Source organism: Ictidomys tridecemlineatus, chromosome 14, assembly GCF_052094955.1.
Source record: "Ictidomys tridecemlineatus isolate mIctTri1 chromosome 14, mIctTri1.hap1, whole genome shotgun sequence".
NCBI classification, from domain to species: Eukaryota; Metazoa; Chordata; class Mammalia; order Rodentia; family Sciuridae; genus Ictidomys; species Ictidomys tridecemlineatus.
This window is the reverse complement of record NC_135490.1, coordinates 56,856,206-56,870,400: the sequence shown is the minus strand read 5'-3', so window position 1 is coordinate 56,870,400 and position 14,195 is coordinate 56,856,206. Positions and strand designations below refer to the sequence as shown.

At 40.8% G+C, this 14,195-nt stretch overlaps 2 protein-coding genes across 12 annotated transcripts in view; one reads left to right on the top strand and one right to left on the bottom strand.

Annotated features, from left to right (window-relative positions):
• Positions 1–10,836, bottom strand: part of Nrg1 (neuregulin 1) — a 986,545-nt gene extending 975,709 nt beyond the window's left edge. For 4 of the 8 annotated variants that reach the window (XM_078031166.1, XM_078031165.1, XM_078031167.1 and 1 more), the window contains exon 1: positions 10,021–10,834. In XM_078031166.1, coding sequence (XP_077887292.1) covers positions 10,021–10,771 — 751 coding nt within the window. In that variant the 5' untranslated portion in view covers positions 10,772–10,834. Of the gene's footprint in view, positions 1–10,020 lie in introns of all 8 variants that reach the window. The other 4 variants (XM_078031172.1, XM_078031173.1, XM_078031168.1 and 1 more) reach the window with 2 other exon arrangements.
• Positions 9,495–14,195, top strand: part of LOC144370439 (uncharacterized) — an 80,083-nt gene continuing 75,382 nt past the window's right edge. The window contains exon 1 of one of the 4 annotated variants that reach the window (XM_078031183.1): positions 9,495–10,220. The gene's annotated coding sequence lies outside the window, so the exon portion shown is untranslated. The other 3 variants (XR_013430406.1, XR_013430408.1, XR_013430407.1) reach the window with 3 other exon arrangements.

Below are 14,195 nucleotides of genomic sequence, written 5' to 3'. Positions count from 1 at the left end.
AAGGTTTCCTCTCTTCCCATTCTCTTTTTCCTCTCTAATTGTCCAAAAGTTCAACAGTTGTTTTCCAAAGATCATTCTTCTCAGAACAACACTGAAATTGGGGAGGAGGGTGGAATTCTAGGAACAGAATGAGCAGAAGTCTATGTTTGGGTCATTTCTTAGATAAGAACTAGGAACTGTTTGAATGGACCTCAAAAAGCATCTTGGTTCTCCCTTCTATTTTGCATATTAGAAAACTGGTAAATAAAGATAGGTGCCCCAAATTTTACAGGTCCTAAATTGCAAAGCTGAAGTGAAAAGGATTGTTCTGACTCTGAGGATAAGACACTTTTCATTTGTTTAAAAAAAAAAAAGCATTTCCATATGTTTTCCCTTCTCTCTTCCTTTCTCTCCCCCCATTCGTCTTAGTTTACTGTTAGTCTTTTCCTCATGCTCTTCCTTCCTGTTCTATTCTTAGTGGCTCTCTTTATATCAAAGAAGACATTTGACATTTGTTTTTTAGGGCTTGGCTAGCTTCACTTAGCATAATCTGCTCTAATGCCATCCATTTCCCTGCAAATTCTATGATTTTGTCGTTTCTTAGTGCTGCATAATACTCCATTGTGTAAAAATGTGAGTATGTAACAGAAGTGAGTCTGTATTATGTATTTGGGGAGTTCAAAACCCAATTGAGTCGAATGTATGAAAGATGATATGTCTTGAGCTCTGTAATGTTTTGAACAATCAATAAAAAAAAAAAAGCAGAAGACATTGCAAGCATCTGCCCACAAGAATAGTGCAGAACCCCAAGTAAGGCAAGAGAGATGTTACGGTTTGGATGTGGTATCCCGCAAAAGCTCATGTGTGAGACACTGCAAGAAGGTTTAGAGGAGAAATGAATGGATAATGAGAGTCTTAACCCAATCAGTGAATTAATACCCTAATGGTGGATAGCTGAGTGGTAACTGAAGGCTGCCAGGGTGTGGCTGGAGGAGGTGGGTCATTGGGGGTATGCCTTTGCCCCCCCCCTCCTTCCTGATCATCATGTGAGCTGCTTCCCTCCACCACACTCTTCTGTCAGGATGTTCTGCCTCACCTAGAGCGTCAAGGAATGGAGTCAGCTGCCTGGGGACTAAAACCTTGAAACTCTGGGTCCCCAGATAAACTTTTCCTCTTTTAAAATTGTTCTTGTCAGGTCTTTTAGTCACAGCTAACTAAATAAAACAGACTCAACAGAGAAAAGCTTAAAAACACAAATTATAAAAAGCACAAGATAATATAAGAAATTTTGTCATACCATCACCTAAAGTACAAGTTAAAAGGTGCTCTGTGCTCAAAGGCTGAGGTGAGTGTGTTCTGTCAGAATCCATCAGGAGGACCATCATGACAATAGGACTTGAGCTGACCCTTGACGGGGGAGCAGAATTCTCTCAGGTAGAAATGAGGGAAGAAAGAGACCCAGGAGAGGAATTGGCCTGCATAAAAGAAGTAAAATAAGGAAAACACATGGCCTGTTCATGGAGCAGTTAGACTGGATTAAAGTGTTCAAACAGTAAGATGAGAAAGATAAGGCTCAGTTTGGAATGAGGAAGACACAGACTGTCAGGATGGACAGTTAACTATAGTGCATCCAGAGACAGTCTGAGCAGGAAAAGAGGCTTAACATAGTAGCATTTAAGAATGACTCAGATTCCAGTACAGTACTTAACAGAGGGGACTGAAGCAGTGGACAGGAATACAGACAAGGAAATTAGGAAAGAAAATTGATAAATGAGCAAAATCAATTAAAAGATTCTGATAGTATTCAAATATGACAAATCACCTCTCTGGACTAATGTTAGCAAGTATAAATATACCATTTTTTTGAGGCTCATTGAGTTTCCCAGGTTTTCAAGGCCAAGTTTACTCTTTAAACCTTTCATCATTTTTATTAAGCTAATATCTGTTGAAATTGTGTTATTTGTTATTCAGATTTAGGTTCCTAAATGTCATGTAAATTAAGAGTTGAATAGAGAACAACTTTGTTTTCTGAAAACTTTTGTTTCTTATTAATGACAGTGTAATCAGCCATAGTAACTTTGTATAGAAAAAAATAAACCTGTTCACTATCGCTTCATAGCCATTTGAATAGCTATTATCAAAATGAAAAAGATAACATGGTGAAGATGTGGAGAAAGTAGAGCCCTTGTACACTGTTAGTAGAAATATAAAATATGCAGCTGCTGTGAAAAACTTCACGTTAGTGCCTCAAAAATATTAAACATAGAATTAGCGTGTGACCTATAAATTCAACTTCTGGGTATATAGCTTAAAGAAATGATAGCAAGAACTCAAGTAGATATTTATACATCCATGTTCATAGCAGCAGTATTCACAATAGTCAAAACATAGAGGTAACACAAGCATACCCTGATGGATAAATGGATTAACAAAAGGTGGTTTACACTTTTGAAGGAATATTATTTGGCCTTAAAGGGCAAAATACTGACACATGGTACAACAGGGATGACCCCTGAAGATATTATGCTCAGTGAAATAAACCAATCACAAAAGGACAAATATTGTACAAGTTCACTGAAATGAGGTACCTAAAGTAGTCATATTCACAAAGAAAAGTAGAGAGTGGCAGCTACCAAAGGAAAGGAAGAGGCGGAAAACAGAAAGTTAGTATTTAATAGGTACCGAAGTTCAATTTTGTGATTAAAAAGAGTTAAAATAGGGCTGAGGTTGTGGCTCAGCAGTAGAGCGCTCATCTAGCATGTGTGAGGCACTGGGTTCGATCCTCAGTACCACATAAAAATTAATAAATAAAATAAAGGTATTTTGTCCAACTACAACTAAAAAAAATCTTTTTTTAAAAAAAAGAGTTAAAATAGTTAATTTTATAGTAAATATAGTAAAATATAAAATAGTAAACAATTTCAAAATTTTAAAAAATGCTCACCAGAATAATTTTATATCCTAAAACATTAGAATTTTTTAAATAAAATTCCCATTCCAATGAAAGAAAAGTTGCTAGAGAAGGTGAGAACAAGATGTGACCCACCCCTGCAGATGGGAAGGAAGACAGTGGAGGAAAGGAGCATTCTAGAGATTTCCAGACTTTCAAAGAAAAAGAGCCTACATGATCTCCACAGGAGGACCCTGGTATGCTAATGACAGGACAATAAGCACACCCACTCTGAGCCAAACCCCTCCATCCTACAAGTTGAGAAGGGGTTCTAACTGTCAGAATCACCTCCCAAGGGCAAAGTCGAAGACAAATTCTGTGTGATGCAGACACAGCCATCCATTTTCTCCTCATTGAGGGCCACCAAGATCTGTACAAAGGTACAGCCAGGAGGGGAGGCCCCCTGCGGTGGGAGAAAATGCTACCACAGCATCTGCTGCTTTGGGAGTAAACCCTCTCTCCTACAGTGCCTCCAGGGCCAACTGAAGGAAAAGGATCTCATTATTCATCAGAGCTCAAATATGTGCTGTCCCACCTGCCGTGTAACCAAGAACTGATGTGATATTAAAAACAAGATAAGTAAGCAAAAAGCAGCTCAGCCAAAATCTTTTGTTTTTTTATTACTTCTCTGAGATATAAGCAGTGCTTTTCCATCTTCAGTTACAAGAACTGAATTTCCATATAAGGTATAACTTATTGTACCAAGATGTTTAAACACCTGTGAGGAGAGATCAAGGGAGAGCCAACACTTCTGCATACTGAAGTCAAGTACTCATAAGAAGCTGGGATGATTTGGGAATGGGTCGGCTCAAAAGAGGGGTAGGGATTCATAGATGATTCAAAATCTCTTTGTGTACTTTCAAGTATTTACAACCCTGAAAATTTTCCCCCTCTTGGCTACAAACTACATGGAATAAATGTCCAAACATAATTGAGGAAAAAGAAGTTTGGGGAAATTCAGTGACCTTTCTTTGATGGCCAAAGATCAATCCAGAGGTGAGGCTCTGGGTAGTAAGAGGAGGCAGTAGTGTCTTGGTAGGTTACTATTCCATATGCTACTTCCTACAAACACACATCTCATCAAGTTAGTGACCTAAAGAGAAAGAATCAGAGGGATTTTTTTTTCCTTTCCAAAGTTTGCCTAGATCAGTCATTGCCAACTATAAAACAAAGTGAGGTAATTCGTCATTTATCATTTAATTAATTATTACTGAGCATTTAATCGACACCTTAAAAAAGCAAGCTATAACTATCATAAAGGCAAAAAAAGATCCAAACTCAATGAGTAATAATTAAAATCACTTGGTTTTAGTTGAGCCTTCAATTTGTTATCTTCCTTTGCCTTAATGGCAATTTCCAGATTAGAGACAAACTTTTAGGATAACAGCATACTGCTGAGGGCTTTCCAGATTTAGCAAAGCAGTTAGGGTTTTGCCTCTCTTAGCATTGCCATGCCCTGGATGTACCTACTATCAAGACTCCAGTGCCCTTATCAGGCATGATCCCTTGTGCTAGGCTCTGTTCAGCTCACATATTGTGGTATCACAGAGCAAAAGGAAAAAGAAACAATTCTTTCCTCTAGGTTCTCTCAACCTATCATTACCTCCTAAATATGGCCACCTCTAAAATCATGCACCACTCTGTGCTGTTTTCTTACAGTTCCCAACACATCAGGGCAGACATCCAAAGACAGAGTCTTGGGCTCTGGGGGAAAAGCCTCTGAACTAGAGATGCAATGCAGGTTACCATCTGTGTCCTCATGGGATGAACGAGGATTCTATCAGGAACAGAAAGACTGTTTGCATTCACAGTCCCGTGATTTCAGACTGCTGTTTTCCAACATACTTGGATCCAGGCAGCCAAATTCCAAGATGTCAAAAGAAGGTGAGTCAATGTGATGATGAACAGCAATCCTACATTCACAGACTGAGATCCACTCATGGCCCCATCATTTACCTAAGGCTTTCCTTGCAGTATCTTCATAAGGGAAATAGAGATGAAGGGAAAACACATCTGAAGACTGAGTTAGGAAGTGCTTGTTCACTCTCCCATGTACCATCTAAGTTGTGGATGAAATTTCTTCTTCTTCTTTTTATTTTGTTTTAGTTATTAAGAAAAGAAAGTCATAAATTTTACTAAGCCCTAATGGAGTGGATCAAGGTTAAGAAACAGTTTCTAGGAAACTATTTTCCATAGGGAAAAATACCCTAGCCTTCTTTAAAAAATTAAAAAATAAGGTAAATTATCACTTAACATCTCTCTCTCTAAAATGGTTAGATGGCTCCTATCATTAGAGAAACGGGTGCCTAACAGTTGGATCTATGCCCAAAACAAACTAACTAGTCAACCCATTTTTAATTCTCAGCTTCACTAAAATTTCTTTTATTTACTTCAACCTTTATGGATCATTAGAAGATAGAAATCAAGGAAAGAAGCTTTTAGAAACAAGTTTGCCTCTAGTGCAAAACAGCACTCAACAACTTGTGCACTATGAAACACATCCTGTCAACTAGAGCAATCACTCAACTCAGTAAGACTTATCTGTATCTTATAAATTCTCAATGATTCAACTTCACATTTATACAAGACATATCACTAAGCAGCTGGTCAAATACTATAAGGTGACTGATATTTATGGGACAATGGGGAAAAATTAGCTAAATTACACATTCTTTCATGTTACTTTAATTTTACCTTAAATTTTATAACAACATAAGAGCACAGAGTAACATACATGCAAAAATTTAAAACATTCATAAATGGGTTGAAAACTGTCCACAAAAACTATTTCTGTTACTTAGAAATAAGAACATTAAAAATTAGTTTTCATTTTGTTATGAAAACTTTGACTAAGTCATGTTACACATTTATGGGGGGGTAACAAATTGCTTGACTCACTAATAACACTAATTACATCCTTATTGTCTTCATCATTATCATTTTTTATATAAGATTAATAGTATATTCATTTAATAAGTGCTATCTAGAGACTTTTTTCTTTTATCATTTAAGTCCATTAAAAACAAACCATAAAAACCCAAGTATTGCTAAATACTAAGGGCAGATGAGCATTTGAAGATCTCTGAACATCTGGCCAGTTTATAAATTGTCACTGAAATGTAAAAATAGGTTCTAAAATGTTATGTTTATAATTAAGGAAAAAAATAACAGGAAGAAAATGGGTATCGAAGCAAAAGAGATTTCCTGAACAATGAATAGATTATATTTGACAAGGGCAGTAACCCGCCCAATCACGTCTTTTGCTCTCATTTGCTATAAATACACAGGCCAGGGGAAACACAGCTCATTGTTTTGATCCTCAGAGTTATTTAAGCTTCCCAGTCATCGCTAATGCATTAAGACATATGGTAAAACTTTCCCTAGATTCAGAGGATTTATAGATCCCTCCCAACTGATGAGGACTATCCCCTCGTGTTAGTAAAATATTCTAACACAAATATTTAAATTCTCTTTTTTAAAATATTTTTAATCTGAAGATTTGTTTTCCCAAATGACCTATCTTGGTTTCACTTTTTAATATAAATATAAATAAATACATATGCAGTTTCTCTCCTTGATAGAAGGGAGTTAAATTTGGTATCGATTTTTGACAGCAAGATTTATAAGGTTTAAAGAGAGCAGTCACAAATGCTAGGGGAATTACATTTACATGTGTATTCATGAAATACAAGCATTCAAGCCATATCTGTTCCTATTGCTACTTCCTTAATATAGCTTTTATTAAGAATAATTTTCTTCAATGCTGGCTGGAAAATCCCTGCAGCATTTTTTTCATTTTCATAACACCATAAGGTCAGCACACATTATTAAATGGTGATTGAGAATATTGGAAAGAGCTAGGGCCATTTATCACAAATATTTGATAAATATGTTTATATTATCAATATACATATAGATCTTAATTGCAATGTTATATGATATATAGAATATCTAGATTGTCTTGTTAAGAACATAATTGATATGGAAATCTGGCATAGCCCAATTGTAGATGTTATTCAGCATCCATATTTTTATTCCATTTTGGAAATCAATCTCTGCCTCGTATAACCACAATGCTTTGAAAACTAAAAGTGTAGCACATCAAACAATGATTTACCTGAATATCATAAATTTAATTAAAGAGCAAGTTATTTTACATTCTGATGAACACAAAACCCAAGAATGTTTCTTAGGTCATTCACTGAACAAGAAAAAAAAAAAGTAAAGACTGGGAAGAATTTAACCAACTGTAAAGAAAGTGTAATTTATACAAACTTCAACTATAAAGCAAACAAGCTATGAAATTCTATGTTGTCTTCTAAAACACACTAACAGTTTCTGTTCCAAAAGGTCCTTTTTTCAAAGAGCTTTTTTTAAATACAGACACTACTCAGGAGTTTCTATTCGATGGAGGGAAATTTTTTCAGGGAAGCTGAAAGACTAATCTGTTGCATGTGTAGTTTCTACACTAGTAAGCAACTTGTAGGAAATGATACTGCAGCTGAGAGCGCGAGATCTGGAAACTGTTCCCCTGGGTATGATATCACAAAATGACTTTGCTATATTCCTCTCCAGCCTAGCATCATGGCTCAAACCTGCACACAACCGTCACACTCTCAGGGCAGCTTCATGTCATTAGATAAGGGCCCTCTGCTCCATCATTGTTCCTGAAATCTTCTAACTGGAAGCACACAGAAGCAGCTCAACCAGGACAAATCAGCCCCTATTGTCTTTATATATATTTTCCACTTAACTGTGTTCCTTTGCGTGGTAGGATCTGAAAGACATTGTTAACTAAGACTATAAAACAGACTGGATGAATGCACAAGTTTTCAAACATACACACTCACACACTTTTACACCCAATTATCCAAGTAAGGATTTTCTGAGTTTTCATTATAAAAAAAAATAGTTTATACTATTTACTTTTTCCCTCCATTATTGTAATGATTACTATGTGGGCAATAATGCAAGAGAAACTTTCAGCACTCAGTACTTAGCTAAACCATTAGTTGAGGTCTAATGTACTAACTACCCTACCTTAAATTATATAACACTAAAATAACCACACACACACAACAATTATACAAACACAGAGCAGTAATTTTGTGATTTTTGTAATCTACTCAATTAGATGCAAGGAGGTTTCCAACTCATTAAAAATCCCAATTTTTAAAACATGCCACAATTTATAATTATGTGTTTTCTTTTGGCAAACAAAAGGACAAAACTGAGGACCTTCAGTGAAGATTTTTTTCCCCTTAGAAGCACAAAACAGAATATTATTCCTCTCCAGACAACATGGATTTTCCATGTCCAAACATTCTCTGAGTGCTTATAAGAAGTTTACCTCCAAAGTCTGACATTTGTTTCTAGTTAAAAGACATAACCAACACCATTGCTAATCTAGTAATATACCCCCAATCCTAAGCATCACTGCTAGCAACAATCCCCTTTATATTAACTTCCCACCATGTAGAGTCAATGATTTCAAACTCATGTGGTTAGGGCTAAACTCAAAATCCTTCCTGAATTACATATAATAAAATATCTGAAAACTGGACCATAGTATGGCTTAAAGGTTTTGTGCAGATTCCACAACAGAATAACATAAGCTGCAGTACAATGGTTTTGAGCTTTTGTGTTCCCTAATAAGTCAGCTCCCAGCAGAGCACTTCCCATGTTTTACAGTGACATCTATCAGCCAGTCATGGGGAATCCCAACGTCACTCAGTTTTCCTCAGCACCACTCTGAACAGCTTCTGTCCACAGAGTGGTGCAATCTTAACAGGTCCCTGGCACACAAAGTCCATTGTTAACATAGGGGAATGGTGGGTGAACACTGCTCTTTCTTGTCACTAAATCCAAATCATTGGACATTAATTAACTGCAGGACACAAGAATCAACCAGAAATTTAAATAATTGGGCTTCACTAGCTACAAATTAAAAAGAAATGATATACTTTGCATTACAGGCATACTGAATATAGCATGATGCTGAGTTTTGTGAAAATTCAATTAATCCAACCATCTATTAGACCGATATATAAAGACCAAGGAAAAAAGCTATTATGCATGTTAGAATTTGCAATGTGTAATCATGTTAATTTATGGTTTGAGAAGAAACCCTGCTATGCGTTAGTGATTATATGGTAATCAGGAAATAATACAGATATTTAGATCCTAGAAATTATCTTATGAATGGCATAAACGCAGGCTATCTCAGAAATGTAATTAGATTACCAGCTAATTTGTCAAACCTGATAATATGACGCAGACCTGGGAAGAATACTTTTCAATAGGAAAATGGGAAAAGGTCTGGGAAATCCGTCGCTAAACTTCTTTTCTGAAATTCTTCTTCAGGGCCTACACGTGAAGCTCCATAATTATGTTCATCTGTTCTGATTCACTGAAGTGCCAAAATAGACTCCAAACCAAAATATTGAGAAAACAAAAATTCTTGAGATGATTTCACCAAAATACTTTATAACTCTTGCATACACATATACACAAGATACAGATTGAACCTAATCTGTTGGACTTTAGTTCACCAAAAACTCTGCCATCTGCCTAAAGAAATCTCTGAGTGGTGTCCTTTCCTTGCCTGAATTCCCAAGGGACACAGACAATCCCTGCCCATCTCATCTCCACACTCAGGATTCAAAAGTGAAGAGAAGGCATTAAAATCCTGTCCACCTCACTCATTCTCCTTCAGAGGAAAAGCCTCACTCAGGGGCCCATAATAAGCAGCTCCTAACCAAAACCAAATTCAATATTCCACAGGCAAGAAAACAGCAGGCACATTTCGATTCTACTTAGTTGAACCAAACCCCAAAGGTTTAAAAAGTTTCAGGCCGCCCCAACCAAGGACCAAACTTGGGCTTTCACCAGTGGCAAAGCCTAGGAAGCAGGAACGTGGAAAAGGTTCTGCCAATGGAACCCGGGAAATCTCCCTTCCTGAGGACCTCTGGAGTCCGACACCCAGACCCCAGCAACTCCTGAGACCTCCTCTGCTCCGCAGCCGTCGAATCCTGGTGCCCACCGCGCCCTCTGAGCCCTGCGAAGCACGCCCCCAGGGGCGAGGAACTTACCGCACCGCTTGCACAGCACGCGGCCGACCTCCTTCTTGAGGTTCCGGCCGGTCTCCAGAGGGGGGAACGATGCTCGGAAGGCGGCCGGCGCGCGGCTGCTGCTGTTGGCCTCGGGCTCCATGAAGAAGATGTACCTGCTGTCCTCCTTGAGCCTCCCGCAGGAGGGGAAAGCCGAGTGACCCCAGTTCCCCAGGCGCACGGTGAGCAGCGAGTCCTTCTTCAAGCCCCCGGTTTTCACCGCCCACACCTGGTGCACTTTCACCAGATAGGGTGCCTCCTCCTCCCCGGGGTCGCCAGCGCTGGGCGCAGTGGCTGTGGGCCAGGAGGGCACGGTCCCGTTGGCAGTGGGCAGCAAGTCCTCGGCGGGCGGCCCCAGCGCCCCTGGGCCGGCGGCTGGCGGCTCGCGCTGGCCACCCCACGCCCCTGCCTCGCCCGCCGCCGCCGCCGCCTTCCTGTCGAGTGCCCCCTGCTGCCGCCGCGGCGGGTGCACCTTTCCCTCGATCACCACCGCGGCGCGCTGAGCCAGCTCCTGCACCGAGCCCACGCTGGGCGGGGACGAGTAGCACACCGAGGCCCCCGCGGGAGCCGCCTCGTCGCCGGCCGCCGCCCCCGGCGCCAGGGCCGCGGTCCCCAGGAGCAGCGGCAGCAGCCACGGCAGTAGCAGCGGCGGCGGCAAGCGGGCGGCCGAGTCGGGACGCGGGGCCGGAGGGCCAGCACTCCTGGAGCGGCGCGGGGCGCGTCGCCATCTCATGGTTTGAGGTGCGTGCGGGCTCTTGGCTGTCGGTGCGGACTCTGCCTGGCTCTGTCGCGCTGCCTCCCTTTGCCTTGCCACCCCCCCCCGCGCCCCACACCACTCCTCCTTCCCCCCTTTACCCTCCTCCTTTTATTTATTTATTGGGGGGGTGGGGTAGGAGAGTTGTTTATGGAAGGAGGAGGGAGGAAGAGATGGGTGGAACCACAAAAAAGACCAAGAGATATAAAGGGGGGAAAAAAAGAAAAGCTAAAAGAAAAAAAAAAAAAGCCGCTGCGCTGCCACCGCCTGGGTTGCAAGGAGTGACAGGTCCCCCCGCGCCGCCGCCGCCGCCGCCGCACCGGAGCCCTGCTGTCGGGGCTGCTGTCACCGGAGGAGGACGTGGAGGTGGAGGAGCTGCTCAGCGGGTAACAGTCCTTTGTGTGAAGTGATGCTGCGGCGGCTGCTGGGGCTGCGAGCTAGCGGCTGGGCGAGAGCGCGAGGGAGAGCGCCCTGGAGGCGGAGTTGCGTGCCTGGAAATCGCTGGGTGGCCGCGGCGGCGGCAGCGCCCTGCGCCTCGCCAGCCTGTTTACCTGTGGTGCGAACTCGCCCCGCGCTTCCCTTCCCCATGCTGATTTCGGAGCTGGCCGGCGAGTTGGTCCTCCTGGGTCTTCCCTTCCCTGCGTGCCTCCTCCCTCTCGGTCGCCCTGACTGCAGCAATGGGAGGACGGGCGGCAAACAGGCTGCAGTCCGAGTGGGCTGCGGAGATGTACTGGGGAGTGAGAGGTGATGCTTCAGTAAGCAGGGACCTGTTAGCCGGCGCAGAATGCCCAAACGCTGGTGAGAGGCAGGCTTGAGAGGGAAAGATGGGACACAAGACTTGCGGCCCTCGGTTCAGAAAAGTTTGGGGTGAGCTGATTACTTGACAGCCCAAAGGGAGCAACATGTTCATAGGAGACAAGCAGCAATTAAAATGACAACTTTAAAGCACGCCCTCTGTCCTTCCAGCTTGCACACTCAGTGTGCACTGATTCGGGTATGACACGCCTCTTTGACTCCTGCTTGGGTGACACTTCAGTCCTCATTACTCCTGCCTTTTCTTCTATTGAAATTCCTGCTTCACTACAATTTTAGGATATGTGTGGTTGAACCATAGATCGAGTAAAACATTTGCTCAGTAAAGGCCATTTTGTATAAAGTTTATGGCTCTTTGTCAACTAACCCGTTTTCCAATAAAAAAAAAAAAAGAAGAAGAAGAAGAAGTTTCTGTGGCTACTGGAACATAAGATCCCAGGCATAAGTAGTTATAGGTTCAATATTGTTTCACCAGAATACCACACTCCTCACCCTCACTCCACCCCTACCACTCCCCACTACTGCCCACCTGTTCTGCCAGATTTAAGGAGCTACTACTAAAACAAGAATTCATCATATCCCAGAGATGTGCTTTTCAAGCAGTACCATCTAAGAGAAAGAATACATTTCAGCATTTCAAGGTAAAATTTTCCTCTTACACTCTTTTACAGTGAAAAATATTTTTAGTAACCCAATACAGCTGAATTAAAACTATTTTTCAATGGGCAGTAGATCCACACTGTGAAAAGTGAAAGGTGAACAGCAGTCTAACTTGGTAATATCTTTACTCTGAGAGTCTACAGTTGCCATTTCTTGAAAGTATGACATATAAGTTCTCATAATTTTATTTGAAAAATAAAAGGAAACTATAAGCCACAGGATCTTTTGTTCTTGGCATCTGATAGTTGACTAGGAAACAATGTTTCATTCTCTTAAAGTCTAGCCTGAAAGGATGGCATCTAGATGCACCCTGTATGTCCCAACATGTGGGGATTCCTATTTGTTCTACCATGATGGAGTGCTTGCAGAAAGATCATCATATGAATAGAGGTGCATCTCTGGCCTCCAGTATGTGTTCTCTCAATCCCTGGAGCTATTTTATGGAAACAAAGTGGCTCAGACATCCAGTTCTACTAGTTTCTCCATTTTTCTTTGGTCTGACCTCATGTATTTCTGACTCTTGACTTCTTGGAGGTGCAACTCTAGCCTAGAACAATTTTTTTCTTCATCTCTGTCTTAAGCTCTTCTATCAATTATAATTAATGGCAAACCACTCTGAAATTTGTTGGCCTAAAACAGTATATATTCATTTAGCCCAAGATTATGGTGGTTGGCAAATAGGACTGTACTCAGCAGTTTTTCCTGTTAGAGGCCAACTAGTCTCCAGTCACCTCAGGTGAAACAGCTTGTCTCATAAAGAATGTGTTCTCATCCTTAAGCAGAGAGCCTAGACTTGTTTGTGGCAGCTAAAGATAATCTGAGAGAGGCCCAAAACATGCAAGGTCTCTTGAAGACTTAAGTTCAGAACTAACATCTTGTCACTGCTGCCATTGTAAAGCCAGCTCAGATTTCAGGGTTGAAGGACTAGACTGTACCTCTTCATCTAAGAAAATAAAAAGTTGCATTGCTAAAAGGCAGAGATACAGGAAGCAGAAGAATTGAGGCCATTTTTACAAATGACTCATCACTGATCTAAAGCATCCTTTGAGATACACCTGCTCTATAAAGCCTCCTTTTAAATAAATACTAAACACCTTGAGCAACCAATCCCCATAGTGCACTAACTCTGTCTTCATTTGCTGTCTGTATCATGCCTCTTGTGATCATGACATTTTATTGAGTTCAAAAGTTTCAGGAATTTTACTCCCATCGCTTTGAATAGGTTGTAAGCTTGTGAGAAAGCAGAGGCCATACTTTCAGTATTTCATTTTAACTCAGTTATAGGTACATATTAAGTACTCAATAAATGTCAGCTAATTAATCATGGACTGAAATGGAAACGTTCTTACCGCACATTACCCCAACACTGACACAGAGAGATGGAATTCCAGGCAATAAAGACAACAATAAAATGTTAAAGCACTGGATTGCAGAGTCATTAAATGCATAGATACCCCCTCTTAGAACTTTACAAAGCATTTTATAAACCATCAAACATAAGCTTTTTCTCCAAAAATGTACTTTAAAAAATGCCCTTGCCCCCCTATTCCCACATCTCCCCCACTCCTCTCTCTGCTAAATAGTATTAAGGGATAATTTGTATGTATATTTTTGGTGCAAAGGTAAGCCTTCTTGGAACAGTTCAGAACTAAGAATTGTTTATGCAAGCATTTCATTTCAGTTCTTATATTGAAGCCCTGATTTGCCAGGGCACTCATTCTGGAGCAATGGTACCTATTTTGCATTTTGAATGAGAAGGGAATGGCATTTCTAATGTGATTAACATGTTTGAGGAAAGGTATGGGTAATTGTTTAGTGTGATTATATGCTGTCCAGAAAAGAGAAAAATTAATTTTCCATATGATCATTTTAAAAACACAGAAAGAAAGGCTCATTCTTGGAAACATCCTAAAACCAGTAGTTTTCAAAC